The sequence below is a fragment of the Mastacembelus armatus genome, chromosome 17 (assembly GCF_900324485.2).
Source record: "Mastacembelus armatus chromosome 17, fMasArm1.2, whole genome shotgun sequence".
Classification (NCBI taxonomy): Eukaryota; Metazoa; Chordata; class Actinopteri; order Synbranchiformes; family Mastacembelidae; genus Mastacembelus; species Mastacembelus armatus.
The window spans coordinates 17,867,717-17,884,188 of NC_046649.1; the positions used below are offsets into that span (position 1 = coordinate 17,867,717).

The 16,472-nt window shown below is 39.7% G+C and overlaps 2 protein-coding genes across 2 annotated transcripts; both read left to right on the top strand.

The window, feature by feature from the left end:
• The first annotated feature begins 1,244 nt into the window (after window positions 1-1,244).
• Window positions 1,245-5,075, top strand: samd7 (sterile alpha motif domain containing 7). The gene is made up of 8 exons (XM_026314271.1): window positions 1,245-1,347; window positions 1,591-1,714; window positions 2,920-3,044; window positions 3,153-3,234; window positions 3,374-4,047; window positions 4,144-4,259; window positions 4,336-4,446; window positions 4,839-5,075. The coding sequence occupies exons 1-8, from the start codon at window positions 1,245-1,247 to the stop codon at window positions 5,073-5,075; spliced, it is 1,572 nt and encodes a 523-aa protein (XP_026170056.1).
• A 1,243-nt stretch (window positions 5,076-6,318) lies between these two features.
• Window positions 6,319-16,138, top strand: sec62 (SEC62 homolog, preprotein translocation factor). Its single transcript, XM_026314223.1, has 8 exons — window positions 6,319-6,381; window positions 9,411-9,519; window positions 10,672-10,777; window positions 10,970-11,177; window positions 11,732-11,827; window positions 11,920-11,980; window positions 12,091-12,210; window positions 13,142-16,138. The coding sequence occupies exons 1-8, from the start codon at window positions 6,346-6,348 to the stop codon at window positions 13,693-13,695; spliced, it is 1,290 nt and encodes a 429-aa protein (XP_026170008.1). The 5' UTR covers window positions 6,319-6,345; the 3' UTR covers window positions 13,696-16,138.
• The last annotated feature ends 334 nt before the right edge of the window (window positions 16,139-16,472 follow it).

The window sequence follows — 16,472 nt, forward strand, 5'->3', positions numbered from 1 at the left end:
CTGCAGCATAGGAGGCTAATTGGAGGTGTCTAAGTCAATTGCGCTGGTGTACACAAGCTGCTGGCTCTGCCAAGAACAATATGGCCATTTTGGGTGAATGTGTATGTGTGTCATTGTATTACTATACTTATGAGGGCTGAAATGGAAAGAAGAAAAAGAAACTGCCTGAGAGGGCTATTTTCACTGAACCTCTGAACATCTTTTATGGTTAGGATTCAGATTTTTGGGTTAGTCTTAGGTTTACATTACACTAAAGCCACAGGTTAATACGTAATGCTAGGGTTAAGGTAAGAGGTGAGAGTAAGGGTCAAAGGTTAGAGGATGAATTTGACCAGTGCATGTAAGGTTCACATGCATGGATCCCATTTTAGCAGTTTAAAAATAAAATCTCTGTTTTGCACATTTATTTAATGTAAATGTAAAGTAAATAGGAACCACTAGTAGACTACATTAGTCTGCAATTATTTAGGCCTTTACACATGAGTTTAAGACACAAAAGTATAATAAAATAATCAAAGCTTAACCTTTAATTGTGTAAGAACATGAAAGCAGTGAGATCAGTTTCCTGTCCAAAATTTTAATTGTATGACTCTATATAATTTTTAGGGATTTGATTGTTGCTTGTGATAAAAGTCTGTTATAATCTATGGGAATACATTTCATCTTCGCATAGATTCATTTGCCTGGTGCTCAAGTTTTCTGCAACAGAAAAAAAATTCTCTTTTCAGAATAAAATGTGTGTTTGTACACAATGATGATGTCTAGTACTATTTTTGTTTCATAATTTATATTAATTCAATGACACATCCTTTGAAGGAAAACTTCCTCTAGCATCTATTTTAGTAAGCTTTGATAATGGCCAACAGTTGCATGAGACAGATGCCTGATGCACTCTAGTGGTGGTCTAAGAAAATTACAGAAACCCATACAGTGCTACTTGAGATTGTACAGCATCTTGGCTTTTCAGGATCTTTGTTATTTAAATTTCAACTATGAAAAACTTTGTACAAAAATCGTACACTTTTTATGAATTTATATTTGCAAGTTACAACATCATACCTTTCAGTATATAAATATTTTGCAGACACAGCTCTTCAGACATATTGTAGTCGACAACTTATACGACAAATGTGTCAAAAATTTGTTATGCTTTCTAGTTTATAGGAATGCATCTCATAATTCGACCTACTTTTTAAACTTGAACATCAACAGCACTGACGTGGAGGTCAAAGGTCGTGAGTGTCATGACCCCACGGGAGCAGCTGAGGAAGATGACAGCGCTGGGAGAGCAGGGGGCTTTGGATGAGAAGCACTGGTACCGTCTGGTCAATGGCATGTCAGCAGGAGGTGAGAGAGGAAACAGAGACTAAGCAACACAACAACAAAAACGTGTCAGGAGTCAAAAAAATATACATATATTATTTTTACTGATAGTAATATAATAATGTGTAACATTTTTTTACTGTTAGTACTGATTTTGGTGGAGCTGCACAATAATACCTGCAGTCTTCAGCTTTCAGTCAATGTATGTTTGAGGTATTGCAGTAAAATTAGCCACACCAACCTGTGGTGCACTTTCTTCTCTTACAGAGCTGAGGCAGCGGCAGGAGTTGATAATGAGGAACCAGATGACCATGGCTCCACAAATCCTTGCCCAGGGCCAACAGAGGTTACAGGGAGTCCCGGCACAGTTCGAACCTCGCTTCATGGACAGGTCTGTACCTGAACTCATTCTTAAATCTAAAACAGCAGTTCTATAAAAAGGACACCCATAAGTCACAGCTGTAAAGATGAAGATGTGACTATCTGCATTACCAACCAGGTAAAGCACACTGTTTATATGGCTGAAATTGTATGGTTTGCCATGTGTCATTTTGGACTGCCTGATTTGACTAATTGCAAATTTCTGCTAAAATTTAGTTTTATAACCTAAAATCATTTGGTTTATATTGAGTTACTTTATTTTTAGTTATATATTAACAAATTGCTTCAATATTTTGTTTGTCAGTAATGAGTAAACTGTAAAACCTTAGGCAAGGTTGCACTATTCCATTATTGAAGAACTATAGAGCTGCAGCCAACAATTATTTTCATCAATTATTGACAATTCTTTTATTTAGTAACTGATTGTTGTTCAGTGTATAACATGAAATGGGAAATGTCCCAGAATTATTCCCTGTTTAAAAACGAATAAACACAACATATGAATAAAATAACAAGTTGAGAATAAATGTAAAACTTGTATAAACATAAGCCTGTATGGTTTTCTTTGTCCCTGGGTAAATAATGAAAACTGCCATCTACACCAGGGGCAGAGCTAGACATTATCATCATCTGGGACTTAGCCCAGTAATACTGAAGGGGTCCAGGACATGCTCCCCTTTTAGAAATTTTTGAAAAATAACCGTTTAAATACTGACCTCTGGTGAACCTGATGGTTACTAATGGATGAACTGAAATTGACAAAATGTGAGACTAACCCTTAACAGATAACAGAGACATAAATCGGCACCTATGCCTGTAGGCTAGTCTAGATCACGATGTTTCCCCAGAGCTTTGTCTCATTAAAGTAACCGATGGGAATATTCAATCAGAAATGAAATTATCATCATTCTCAAAGCTTAAAAAGATTCAGGGCTTTTGAAAAAACATCCAGAGCTTAAACCTCGAAAGCCACCCCGTGGCTCCGCCACTGACCTACACTAGGAGTTAAAACGGGACCAACATTTTGCCCCTGGCCCAGCTAGGTGGTTAATCTTGCCATGCTACTAAAGAGATAAATCTGACAAATCTCATTTTTCTGAATAAAAATATACTTTAAACAGACAAAAAAGCAGATGATACAGATACAGCTGATTGTAATGTGTTTAACCCCTTGATATCATGTCTAGATGGTTTTCCATGCTTTTATCTCATCAGGGAGTTAGTTCCCCCCACCGAGATGGTAGCTTCTGAGGCCAGACAGATCCACGTGGGACCACATTTGGGTCCACCTCTGCCCCCACATCCCAATGTCCTACCGGGGAGAGCTTTCCCAGGAGCAGGTAAGCTTGGCACATTCATGCCTTAACAGAATTCCCAGACAGTCTGTATCAGCTTCAGGAATAAGGTTGAGTTTTAACAACTTGTCTCTTTGTTTTTCGTTTTCTCAGCCAGCTATGGTTTCTTGCCCTCAGAACCCATGGAAACAGTTGCCCGGCGACAGGAGCTCATTCACAAGCAAAATATAGCCAGGTAGAGCGTGCAGAATAGCATCTGCATCTCATAAAACATGTCACCTACAGAACAGTCTGCACCATCTTTTTCTGGATAAAAGTGACAGCATCATTGTTGTACATTTATATCTAAATTATTTGTGTGTGATCTTGCTCAGAATGGAGATGAATGCCATCTTGCATCAGAAGGAGCTGGAAAATGCCCACCAGAAGGGACTGATGGGAATTGATAATCCTATGCAATACCCTTCCAACCCCATGGCCTTTAGAGGTCGTCAGCGCTTGCCAGAGGGCCACGATGTCTACGTCCATCGTCCCACCCTGGATGAACTTCACTCCAACAACATACTTATGTCAGCCAGCCCTTACCCACCCATCAGCATGCTGCAAAGAGAACGAGGCCGCAGGGCTGGCAGAAGACCAACTGCTCACAAGAGTGCAGAGAGTCATGTGGCCAATCTGAAGGGTCAAACTGAAGATAAAAATGTAGAGCAGAGCCCAGGAGCCACATCAGGGGAAGAGAAAGAGGTGGCAAAGGGGGACATGGGAGAGGAGTGTGCCACCAGTAAAATGCATCATCAAGCAAAAATAGACTCTGAACTTGCCACAGCAAGCAAGAAGAACTACAAAGAGGGAGAGGCAGGCCTGCGTAAAGCCTGTGTGAACAGTAAAGATGGTTGCCCAGATGGGGCCAACAGCAGCACAAATGGCAAAGAGATATCTGGTCAATGTTCAGCTTTCCAGGAGAAGTTCATGTATCCTTCTCCTGGCGGAGCTCTCGCAGGGATGCCTTACATGTTTCCAGTGCCTGGAAATTGTTTTCTTCCACCTGGTGAGTTTAGAAGATGAATTTACAATTATTTAGGATGCTAAAAACTGTGAAATGATTCATTTACTCATAATATAATATCTATGCATTCTTTGCCAGGTCAGCCAAATATCTTTCTTAATGGTGAGGAGATGTCTGAAGACATAAGGAAGTGGACAGTGAATGATGTTTACAACTTTATCAACAGTATACCCACATGCTCCGAATATGCTCAGGTTGGTAACTGTCTGTATTATATATTTTGTCTGCTGCAGCTTTGTTGTACTAATGTGAGGTGATTGCACTCTGCAGACATTCAAGGACCACTTGATTGACGGGGAAACACTTCCCCTCCTCTCGGAAGAGCATCTACTGGACACACTAGGGCTCAAGCTGGGCCCAGCCGTTAAGATCCGATCACAGGTAAATAAACAGACTGACTAATATGAGAAAATTCAAGCCAGGAGATTGATCCATATCCAAATGTATGCCACATTAATCTAAAACTTAGGAATCCCTATGTATTACTATGCAGGCTCATCTAACATGTATTATTATTATTATTTTTAGTAGTAGTAGTAGTAAACCCTTGATGGTTAGATCTGACAACAGTCCTTTTTCACAGGTCTCCTTAAATCATGACCAGAATTGAAGCAGATAAATTCATCCATAAGTAATTTTATAATTTGCAACTGTACCATGTTGTATATACCATAAAAAAAAGACTTCTGGACCAACATGGGTCTTCTCCTGTCACAAGCAACAAAGCACTTCAATTAACACGATAGATCTGTCTACGCTGTATTGTTCCCCAGGTGTCCAGACGTCTGGGCAGTATGTTGTACATGATGAACCTGCCACTCTCCACTGCCACCCTGCAGGCCACACCTGAGAAACCCGGGGATCGATCCTCAGAGATCGGCTCCCCTGTTAACTGTAACAGTGACGAGCTGATGGCGAGTCCAAGAGACCCTGATGTCCTCAAATCCACAGAGCACCTTCACGAGACAGAAAACAATTCACCTCCCTCAGCCAGCAGTGAGACAGCATGATATGTGGAAAGATGCAAACTAAACCAATTTCTGTTTGTGCCCAATGCATAAACTGCTGCTGCCACCGTAATGGTTTAGTTTACATGGTAATCAAATCCACTAAAAATGCTTTTATATTATTTTGTACCTGTGTATTTGATACCCAGGTCTACACCAGTCACAAGTGTCTGCTCAGTATTTGTATTTTACATATACATGTACATAAATTTTTAACATGATGTGGATTTTTACTTATAATATGGTAAGAAGATCTTACATGATGTTTGTTTTTTCTTAGTCTCTAAACATCAGGTTGTAGTTTTAAACTGAAATATTTTATAAGCTGCTAAGTGTCATTTGTCCTGTAGGTCTACATTAGGACCACGGAAATCAAAGGGGCTTGCTTTCATATTAAAATAACACAATATTTAAGCATTGTCTTTTCATTTTGGATGTTTGATACATTTTAAGTTAAATTTATTTGTTTAATGAATTGTAAATAAAGCATTTTTCTACAAAGGAACCTGTAGTGACAGTTGTCTTGATTTCATATTGAAGGCAAGAAGCTAATTAACTTGCAACCCTTTCTGCCAAAATGAATAGAATACCCTCAGAGAAAACTAACAGCTGTTTGATCATGAAGATGGACCTCTTTAAAACAGGATGAAGAAGACAGAAGAGGCTGATCTTTATACAGTAACTATGTTCTATCTTTTCCTCTGAAAATGCTGAGGACTCTCCTATGTTGGCTTAAAACTTATAGGTAGTCAAATAAATAATAGTGTATTAATTTCTTCATATTATGTATTAATGTATTTGAATCAATTAAGTTTTCCTCAGGTATGTAAGGACAGCACCAATAGACTCGCCTACTTAACAGAAGTAGGGAAGCCACCCTGTGAAGATAAATCCAAATAAACTAGATTGCAGTTTGTAGTGTTTAAATTAGGGACCGACCATACATTTAATTGGTTTTCGATGAAATTGGGGAAAAGCAAAAATGAGAAAAGGCGCGTCAATCACAACGTTCAACTCTCCTCATTCAAAACTTTTGATTGAAATTATTTTAACAAGCCTATTTTGTTAAGTACGTACAAAGAGATACACACACGTGAAATAAAGCAATCTGTGGTTATTATTCCCGTTTTGCATTTTTAAGTGAAAATTATTAGAAAATTTAATTTTTTTTTTTTTTTCGTTTCAAAACCGAGTTGGACGAACTCTCGCGATACTACGTGTTCCATGCGCGCTCCCAGTTTCGCGCACGTCGGAGGAACTGAGTTGGAGGATCATGGCGGAGCGCAGGAGGCACAAGAAACGGATCCAGGTAACATCACTCAATCAATGACACATGGCTGCCTGTGCAAACGGAGGGAGAGGAAATAAAAAGCAGGCGCAGGTTTGCGACCTGTTGCAGGGTGTTCGGACACTGTACCGTCCCCGGGGGAAGCAGCTCACAGTCGGCAGATGAAGCCAGATGATGGCTAACGGTAGCTAGCATTAGCTGGCTAGCTGAAACAAATGTCAGCATTTCGATGTTTCCGAGCTATTTCTCATCTTATTAGGCAGCAGCACCAACATCCTGACATCCACATTGTAACAGCGGTAACGTGTTTTGTGCTGAACTGCCTCTATAATCAGCCACTTTCATCCTGATGGAACTAACGTGGCTAAGCTGCGTCAGCTCTAACCAGACGTGTTTACATAACATGAGGCAGGTCTGAGGGCATTTTAATTCACGGGTTAAGGCATCATAAAGTGTCTCACTGTCCAGGTATCATGGACATAACGCAGGTGTGGCTCTAAGGCCAGAGCACTGGCTGCAGTCAAAGCAACAGTTTGGTGTTCGGTGGTTCAGTCAACTTAAACGTCAAAGGCTGTGAAAAGTACTTTAGTTGTTTTGATATCAAAGAGCAGTTTTCATCCTCATAGCCAGAAGCTGTTGATCCTACAAAGAGTCACCTGGGAAAAACAGACTCCACTGAAGTCAGCTGTCCATCGTCTGACTGATACTCAGTTTACTGTCACAGATGTTGAAGTGAAGCAGTAAATCCTCCCATTTGAGAAGCTGTGGTTCGTTCTTTTCACTTTTTTTTTTGTTTGAAAAGGAAGAATTATTAAAACAGTTGCTTTATAGTCGAACATCATTTGTCACCTCATGAGTGACAGACTTTCTATGTGTCCTACAAAGCCGTCCACATGTTTTCACTACGTGTGTTGAGGTTATACTTGACTGAATATGTTGAATCTGCATATTGGTTGATATCAGGCCAACGTTATATGGTTGTCGAGCTGTGCAAGTTCAGCTGTGTTGAGACATATGTCGTTATCTCATTTATGACTTTATCACAAGTAAAAGTGTCTTGTCCATTACCAACAGCAGCGTCCTACATCAGTCACCAGTTATCTCCTGTTCTGACACACTGTATTTTTGAACTGCATTTATTGGAATGGGTTTGACGGTTACGTGGCTGTACGCTTGGTTGCCAGCTACCTGGGACACTCGGTCAAACAAATTATTTGAAATATAATTAATGGGGTAGATATTAGATATGAGAAACACCTCTCAGCACTACAATCACAACAGCACTACATCTACTGCCCTTGAAAATAACCATAATGCCTATCTTAAATAGTTTTAATTTTATAAACTGTCTAGAAAGGATTTGTTGTATTAGCCTACAAAAGTTTGAGGTTTGGATTCTTCATGAACCATCCAAGTAAGTGTAGGTCTCTGTAAGTTCATTTGCACAAGAACACCTACTGTCTGCTATGAAAGGACCAAAACTAAAGAGGCTTCACGAGAACACTCAGAGGTTAAAAATCATATCTAGCCAAAGCTATAACTGATAGAGGTCGACTTTTATAAAGGACCAGGTTGCTTCATGAACATATGGTTAGACGAGAGTAGCTAGATGGATGACGCAGACTGTGACAGGGGGCTTTCTGTGGGGTCGCATGTAACTGAGTTGTGTGACTGATACCTACCTTTAAACAAAGGCTTGTTTGATGGCCTTGTCTTCCTCATGTTGGGGGCTGGAGCCAGCTGGCCTGGATGAAGCAGCACTGAGCCTTGCTATGCTGATGCTCTCCTTTCCCTCTGCATTAGCATGTGTTTGAGTGCTGCTGGCAGGTTAGCACATGACGTGAGAAGAAATCTCATCTGAATTTATTACAACAGATTTAAAAAAAAAAAAAAAAAAAAAATCTATACAGTGTATGAAACTATACAGTTCTTTCTCTGGCTACAGATTCATGTTCCAAAAACTGTCCTTTTGATTAGATCTACCAAAACTATTTTAGGAATGAGAAAACCTTATTTCAAGGTACATTTGGCAAGGGAAGAATTAAATTTCAGTCTGCAGGTAGTGAAAACAAAAGAGAGGCTGATCTCCCTTGTTTAAAGATCATTTCACTGCAGCTCAGTTTTAAGACCCTTGACTTGTTGTGGCCCACAGTACTTCTCTAAATGGAAGGAGATTAAAGACACTATAACAGGGGACTTTCCAGCTCAAGCCCTAACTGGGGATGAGGTTTTACTCAATAACTAATATGGAAAATCCATGGATTTGCTTGTTGTTTACATGATAGGACAATGTAATAGCCTGAAAGGGGCTGTACATATGACTGCGTGATTTCTCCCATGACGTTCCTATCATTCAGAGCCTCAAGGTGCAGTATGGGTTCAATAAGAATGGCCTTTAGACATCTCTTACATTCCAGTCCATTATTTTGAACGATTAAGAAACTGAAACAACCAAAGTTATTTAGATAATCTCAGAATGATCATAGATGCATATGTTTTGAATCTGAACTGCAGGACTATCAAATCAGAAGAGTCGACAGTAAACAAAATCTAATTCATTGTATATGGAATAAACATTGAAAAGGAGGGGGCAGATGTACTAGAGGTGGAAAAAAGAGTTGTGTCAATTTATCAGTTTAATGTGATTCATACAGTTTGTTGAAATGTACAATACAAATGCATTTAGGTCTGTAATGATCTGTATATTGTAATTAAATAAATCAAAAAGAGAGAAAAAACTATCACAATTTTGTACACAGTGACTGTAAAAAGTGGCAAATCAGTGGCACTCAGACCATCAAATATTTGGCATTTTTGCTTAAAGATGGACATAAATAATTAATGAGTTATCAAAATAGTTTCCAATTGTTTTTTCAGTTGACCAACTAATTGTTTCATGTCTGTGTAGCTTTAAGATTTGCTTTCTGTTGTCTGCCTGTAGGTCAGGGTCACCGTTACACAAGGCTTCATTTTGCCAGCTGTCTGAGAGTGATTTTGCTTCTGTGTGCATCTGTGCGTTAATCTGTGCGTGCTGTTGTGTGGCCCTGCAGGAGGTGAGCGAGCCCACCAAGGAGGAGAAGGCGGTGGCCAAGTACCTCCGATTCAACTGCCCCACTAAATCCACGAACATGATGGGCCATCGGGTTGACTACTTCATCGGTCAGTGCTTGTTGGTGAGCTGAGAAGAAACGCTCAGCCCCAGGTGGACTGTGAATCGGGGGGGGGTGACTGTCAGAACCTGGCCTCTGTTTGTTTTCAAACACACAGACTCATTTGTTTACTGAACAGATTGGGCTGCATTTGATTTTGTCACAGTAACTGAAACCAGTGCTCTGCTGGGTGTTACTTCAGTAAACTGTCAAATTCTTAAACAAATGTTTTCACTGCAGTCTCTCACAGAGTATTGATATTTGTCTTTTTCTGTGGCACATCAAAATCTGTGAGTTTAGAGAAATGCTGTGTACTCGGGAGCTGTGGGTGGAATAAGAGATGACTCCTGTTCTGGCTGGTTATTCCTCCCTTCATCACCACCATCACATGACCTTATCAGTGCAAACCTTGGCTGTGGGCAGCTGTATTTCTACAGCAGTCAACAGCCTTTAGCCACTGTCCTACTTTTAGATGTTACCTTTGTCAAATAGAGTAGAAGCCACTCTTAAGCAGCTCTAATTAATATTTTTTACAGATAGTGTAGAAATAATGTGACACTCACTCATAGTGATGAATCTACAGATAATTACTCCAGTAATAATAATTCTGTTCTGTCTGGTATTCAGTTTGTAGCTGAGTTAGACTTGTAGTAACACACTGGTAACAAAGGTTTTGGGCACTATAAGGATGCTTTTAAAAATAACACCATAAATCGTGTTAATATCTGTGGCCACTCTAACACTCTTAACAGTAAACCTGCCCACAGTTTGTTTGTTAATTCAAAGCATCTTGGAGAGCAGTACCTGTGTGGATTTCAGCTGTTGCAGTGGCTCCTGTCTCTTCATGTAATCCCAGACTGACTCCATGATGCTGAGATCAGGGCTCTGTGGAGGCCACACCATCTGTGGGGGGATTTCTTGTTCTTGTCTCTGCGACTCAGGCTGGATGTTTGGGCTTCTTGTCCTTCTGCAGAATGAATCTGGGACGATCAGATGGGTCCCTGAGTATTGTGCTATGGATAAGAAAGTTGACATCTAAAGTGCCAAAAACCTTTGCACAGTCTGTACATCAGCTATTTGAACACAGACTGCCTGATATTTTGTTGCCAGTGTGCTGTATTTTTTTTTTCTTTTAAAGTCCTTATTTGTGTCCCACCTTTAGCCTCCAAGGCAGTGGACTGTCTGCAGGACTCCAAGTGGGCCAAGGCTAAGAAGGGAGAGGAAGCTTTTTTCACCACCCGGGAGTCTGTGGTGGATTATTGCAACAGGTTGGCTGCATTGGTATATTGAACAGCCTTACAGTTAAATAAAACATGAATTTCCTGTCTACTTACAAATCTGATCAGTTGGCTAACTGAAGTTATAATTTGACTGAAATAGTTTATAGTCAATTCACCATCCTCAAATTTCAGCATTAATATAGTCTTTGATAATCAGATTTTCTCTTTCTTTCCCTGTAGACTTCTAAAGAAGCAGTTCTTCCACCGGGCTCTCAAAGTGATGAAGAAAAAGCCAGAGAAAGACACCAAGAAAGAGAAGGAGAAAGAGAAGGAGAAGGAAAAAGAGAAAGCCAAGAGCGACAGCAGCAAAGAAGAGGAGAAAAAAGGGAAAAAGGAGAAAGAGAAGAAGAAAGAGTCTGAGGCTGCTGAAACCAAGAAAGAGAAAAGTGTATGTGACCCAACAGGTTCACTGTCTGAAAACAAAACCATTGACTGTACCTGTTCTAACAACATAGTGTTATTACTGCTGTTTTCATGTCTGGTCTTTATTTAAAAAAAAAAAAAAAAAACTAACTGCTACAGAGGAATCTCACTAATGAGTCATATGGCACAATAGGAAATGTGACTTAAATACTCACACTTTACTGTTAAACAGTACGTTTTGCTGCTAGACAACGCGGCACAGCTGAGGCAGGGTTATCAGAATTTTTTAGCTTTATATGTTTGCTTTATAGACAGAGTTGCCTTGACACTGCTGATCACATCGGGTTTCTAACCTGAAACTGAATAGGTGGATATTGACTTAGCTGTACAGACTGAAGTGCAGGTAGAGACAGATCTTTACAAGTCATGGAAAGGAGAAGCTCAAAGTCCTGTGTACACAATGTGTGGTCTGGGCCAGGAAAATCATCCCTGTGCAAAATGCAGAGGTCATACTGTCACTAACGTTTGTTTTTTTGAGGAAAATAGAGATTTGTAATACATTTTTATTTGAATAAACAGGATGATAGCCCTGGAACCCCCAAAAAGAAGAAAGAGGTGAAGAAGAAATTTAAGCTGGAGCCTCATGAGGATCAGCTGTTCCTGGATGGAAATGAAGTGAGTGTGCTTAGAGGAAAAGGACATAAAGGAGAAGTGTGTGTGCTCCTTAAAGACAATATAAAAACCCAAACTGTGTCTCTTTACCGTAGGTTTACGTGTGGATTTACGATCCTGTCCATTTCAAGACGTTCGCCATGGGACTGATCCTCGGTGAGTCTGACGTTCAAAATCATAGAGTTCTCCTGAACAAGAAGTGAATGGACTGTTACCTTTTATAGACACCTGCTGGTTTTACTAAGTTTGTACTGTGTATGTTTCAGTCATTGCAGTGATAGCAGCCACACTGTTCCCACTGTGGCCAGCAGAGATGCGTGTAGGAGTTTACTATCTAAGCGTTGCAGCAGGCTGCTTCGTGGCCAGTATATTGCTTCTTGCTGTTGGTAAGTACCTGGATCCAAAGAGAAGTAAGTGTCCACTGGGCCAACGAAAATGTTTAAAAGGTTCCTGCCAGACCTCTTAGCTTTCAACTAAACTGGGAACATATACATACACAAATAACACATTACTGATAAAAGCAGCATGTTTAAATGTATTGTGTGGCCCTGGGGTTTTCAGTTTGATTACAAACTGAAATTCTTGGTAGATTTATATATAAAGAAGTGAGTTTTGAATTCTTAGTTTTAAGAAAGTAAAAGTATCCTGCAGGTGTGTAATGTAAGATGGAGGCTTTGGTTTGCACCTGAGTAGTTTATACAAACATTTCTAAAGGCCAAAGTCTTCAAAGCTGTTCAAAAGGCAAGCTGTCTGAGAGGTGAGATAAATCATTACTGGTGGTCATGCCTCACAGGCATTCATGTTGGTGCACTGGATTGTACATGCAAAGATAAAAGTAGCTGTGTGAAGAAAGCTTTAAAGCTTCAGAGAAAAGTTGAAATAACTGTTTTGTCATCTGCACACACCTGGCCAGTCGCTGCGTTAAGTGAGCGCCTTTGATTTATCCTTATAAAGCGAAGTGTCAAATTCCAAAATTAGCAGATGCAGCCTGAAAAAAGGCACTTTGAAGCAAACTGAAGCATTTCAAGGAAGGTCTGAAAAATCTTAAACTTTTTTGGAGCGGAAATGATTATTCTGTCCTGTGTTCATGTCCATCAGCTCAGGAAGAAAAACACAAACTGATGTGAGTAGCTCACAGCTTATCAAGGACAACAACTGAAAGATCTGAAGGAAACTGTGTTTAAGCTTAATGTAGCTGATAACAATTTGCTTTGCATAAAGAAGAAAGAGAGAATAAGATTTGAATACTAATAAATGCAAATAAAGATGTCTGTTTTACTTAAATTGTAAATTCTGACTTTTTACTTTCTTCCTCAGCTCGCTGCATCCTCTTCCTGATCATCTGGCTGGTGACCGGTGGGCGCCATCACTTCTGGTTCCTCCCCAACCTGACGGCAGACGTTGGTTTCATCGACTCGTTCAGGCCGCTCTACACTCACGAGTACAAAGGACCACGAGCCAGCAGCAAGAAGGGCTCAGATAAGACAGATGAGAAGGACAACTCCTCCACCAAGGCTCAGAAGTCAGACAGCGATGAGAAGTCAGACAGCGAAAAAAAGGACGGTGATGAGGAGGAGGAAGAGGAGGAGGAGGAAATCAAAGAGACAGGGCCAGAGGAGAGTAAAGAAACGGAAGGTACGGGGACGGACCGCCACTCAGACACAGACAGCGACCGGCGGGAGGACGAAGGCTCGCAGCACAGCAATGGAAACGACTTTGAGATGATCACCAGGGAAGAGTTGGAGCAGCACACAGAGGAGGAGGAAGAAGAGGAGGAGGAGGAGGAAGAGGAAGAGGAAGAAAACGAGGAGACACAAGAGAGGAAAGAAGAGGGTGGGAGTGAAAGTAAACCCCAGACTGTTGAAACATAAACTTCTTACAATCCCATCACTCTCTACTTTTGCCTCTGTCCTTCCCTCCCTTCCTCCTGTGATCCCAGGACCTGATATCCCAGTCTCTCTGCCCCCACTGAGGCCAAGGAGAGGCCCAATCAAATGTTGTTGAGATCTTCCACTAAACAGTACCAACAGACCAATACCGGGATAGACGCAACACTGAAAAGCTAATGGTTATGGAAAAAAAGAAGCCTTATGGTGGATAAGATTCCTCCCACACAAATGTTATTTATGAAAAAATGCAAACTGCCACCGGACACATTTGCCTGAGGAAGTTGTCGACAAAAACCCATCGGACTATCAGCTACTTTTATGTTAGGAAGTTGCTTTAAAGTGTGTCAGTTCAACTCAGAATGTTTTATTTATGTCCTTTGTCTCTGGTTAAATCTGTATGTTTTGTAAGGGAGGACAAATCCACATCTAAACTGGCCAGTTAAGAGAAGACATGCTGTTTTCTTGCCATTATTTGGTGTCAGTGTTGTTGGTGCAATCACCCTAGTTCTGGAAAAAGCCCCTTAGGTTTTTTGTATTTTTTTTTTTTTCTGTATTTTGGCGCTCAACCTCTGGCAGGAGCACGTGTCACATCCTCGCCAGCAATTCTGATAACTTTCTTAGGCAGCACTTGAAGCAACCTGACCAGTGTGTCTGCTTTCTAACTTCACCGGATGGACCAAATCATATTTTGAGCAAAGGAAACCTTAAAAAACAAACAAAAAAAAAAAACAGATGACAACCATATTGTGACTGGATAGAGTATTTGAAGGGCAGATTAGTTTGTTAAGGTACTTGCCATTGTAAGTGACAGACATTTATTTTTTTTATAAATAGTGGATGATCATAATTCAAGCCTCTGCAGTCTGAAGTACTTCTAGTTCATGTCTAACCATCTTTAAGAGTAAAAGCAGTTTGACATTTCCTTTTAAAAACATTTCAGCATTTCTGTATAAGTACAGCTAGAAGATAACGTTGACTGATTTGCAAACAGAACCGTGTAAAAAGTGAAGCAAACTCCAGTGCCAAACACAGCTCATAATGATGTTATACATACTCATTAATATGGAGAACTGGACGCAAGACCAAGGGATACATTTTGTTAGTTTTTTCTTTTAATGTCAGACTCAAACTTTTCAAATCTTAGATAAAACACGGGGGGAAAAAAAAAGTACAGCACCAGGTTGTTGGTGTGTAGCTATACAAAGATTTTTGATCTCAGTGAAATTATGTAAAGGTTTTCGCACTAGTCATGTCTCATCATGTGTGATAACTGCGGGCATGCTTCATGAATCCAGCTCCACGTTTCCAGTCAGAGGCTGCTATCTGGCAAACCAAGGTCCAAGCTGTTCCTTCGCATTATCTTCCAGCTAGAAATATCTTAGATGCTCTTTTTACTCATAGCAAGGATTATATTTAATCATAAAACATAGAAATGTATCATTTATATATGGATTCTATTGATATATCAAATATATAGAAACAACACAATGGGAAGAAAATATAAAACTGCTTTTGTTTCTCCTTTTCTTTTGTATTAGGAGGTGTAATTTTTATTCCCCAGGGTGTTTGTAATGCTTTTTTTTTTTTTTTTTATACGATCAAGAGTGTACTCATTATTTAACGGTAGATATCAGTGGGAATCTATTAGTGTCAGCATCTGTGTATATTATTTTTTAACATTTGCCTCAGTAACAGTGACTGTGTGATCTGGTTGGTTTGTTGTGTCCTGCCACATCTGCATTTCTCTCACTAACAATGGTCAGTCATTAACCAGAGGTTATACAACCACTGGGTTGTGTAACACTGACAGCAACCTGACTCTTCCTACAGTCAGATGTGGTAAAACAATATTTTAATCTATTCCACACACTTTCGGTACAGTTGTCCTCTTGTTCTGCCTAAAAAAAACAACTCACCCACACTGTATTTACTAGTCCATTCTCCAGTCTCCTGTAATCCCACTGAGGCTAGTAGCTTTTTGACTTTGTAGCTCACACACCATCTTGTCAATTTTGTAAGACCTGTTTTTTTTTTCTTTCTTCTTCCCAAAACGGGCAAAGTGCATCTGTGTCCTTCAAGTTGCCAGTCACTCAATATTAGTAAAACCATTTCACGAAAGAGTAAAAAAAAATTATTCTCCCAATTGTTGTTGACTGTTGCACAGTATCGGTCTGTTGTATATTGTAGTATTATTACTCTCTATGCTGCTGCTTCTCATCGCACATTACTGGGGGAAATTAAAATCAAACTGTAAAACATTCATGTTTTGTCTCTGGTCAAAACCACGTCTTTTGATCGCTTAGTCCACATTTGGATCGATATCATTCTGAAGACTGTCTCATGCAATATTGGAGTATAATTTAATAAAATTGGATGTCTAGAAATATATCTGTATCTTATCATTGCAATAAAAATATAGAAAGCACACAGGTATTGTCATATCTTCTCTGGAATATCTCCTCCATCATAATCTTCGGTTGGATAGAGCATAAATTATTATTCAGTTTAGTGGAATGGCAGAAAATGAACTGCAATCATTTAAAATGTTTGATTTTGAGGTAAAATGCAAAAAATTAAATGGTTTGCCAAATGTATGTACCACTTTTTTGCAAACGAAAGTGTCAATCAGTCGGGTACAGAAATAACAGCATGAACAGCTTATTGGAAAACTGGCCCATAAGCACAGGAAATTAATGACTTTGATAACTAATTCGTTCATTTAAAAAAAAAAAAAAAAAAGACGATTTTAGTTTCTCAAA

Excerpts from the sequence above, each read along its gene's own strand:
- sec62 (XM_026314223.1), top strand. The coding sequence starts at position 6,346 with ATGGCGGAGCGCAGGAGGCACAAGAAACGGATCCAG. Across the intron at positions 6,382-9,410 it reads GGCACAAGAAACGGATCCAG|GAGGTGAGCGAGCCCACCAA; the intron begins GTAACATCACTC and ends GTGGCCCTGCAG. Across the intron at positions 11,981-12,090 it reads CGCCATGGGACTGATCCTCG|TCATTGCAGTGATAGCAGCC; the intron begins GTGAGTCTGACG and ends TGTATGTTTCAG.
- samd7 (XM_026314271.1), top strand. The coding sequence starts at position 1,245 with ATGACCCCACGGGAGCAGCTGAGGAAGATGACAGCGCTGGGAGAGCAG. Across the intron at positions 3,045-3,152 it reads GAGAGCTTTCCCAGGAGCAG|CCAGCTATGGTTTCTTGCCC; the intron begins GTAAGCTTGGCA and ends TCGTTTTCTCAG. Across the intron at positions 4,447-4,838 it reads CCGTTAAGATCCGATCACAG|GTGTCCAGACGTCTGGGCAG; the intron begins GTAAATAAACAG and ends ATTGTTCCCCAG.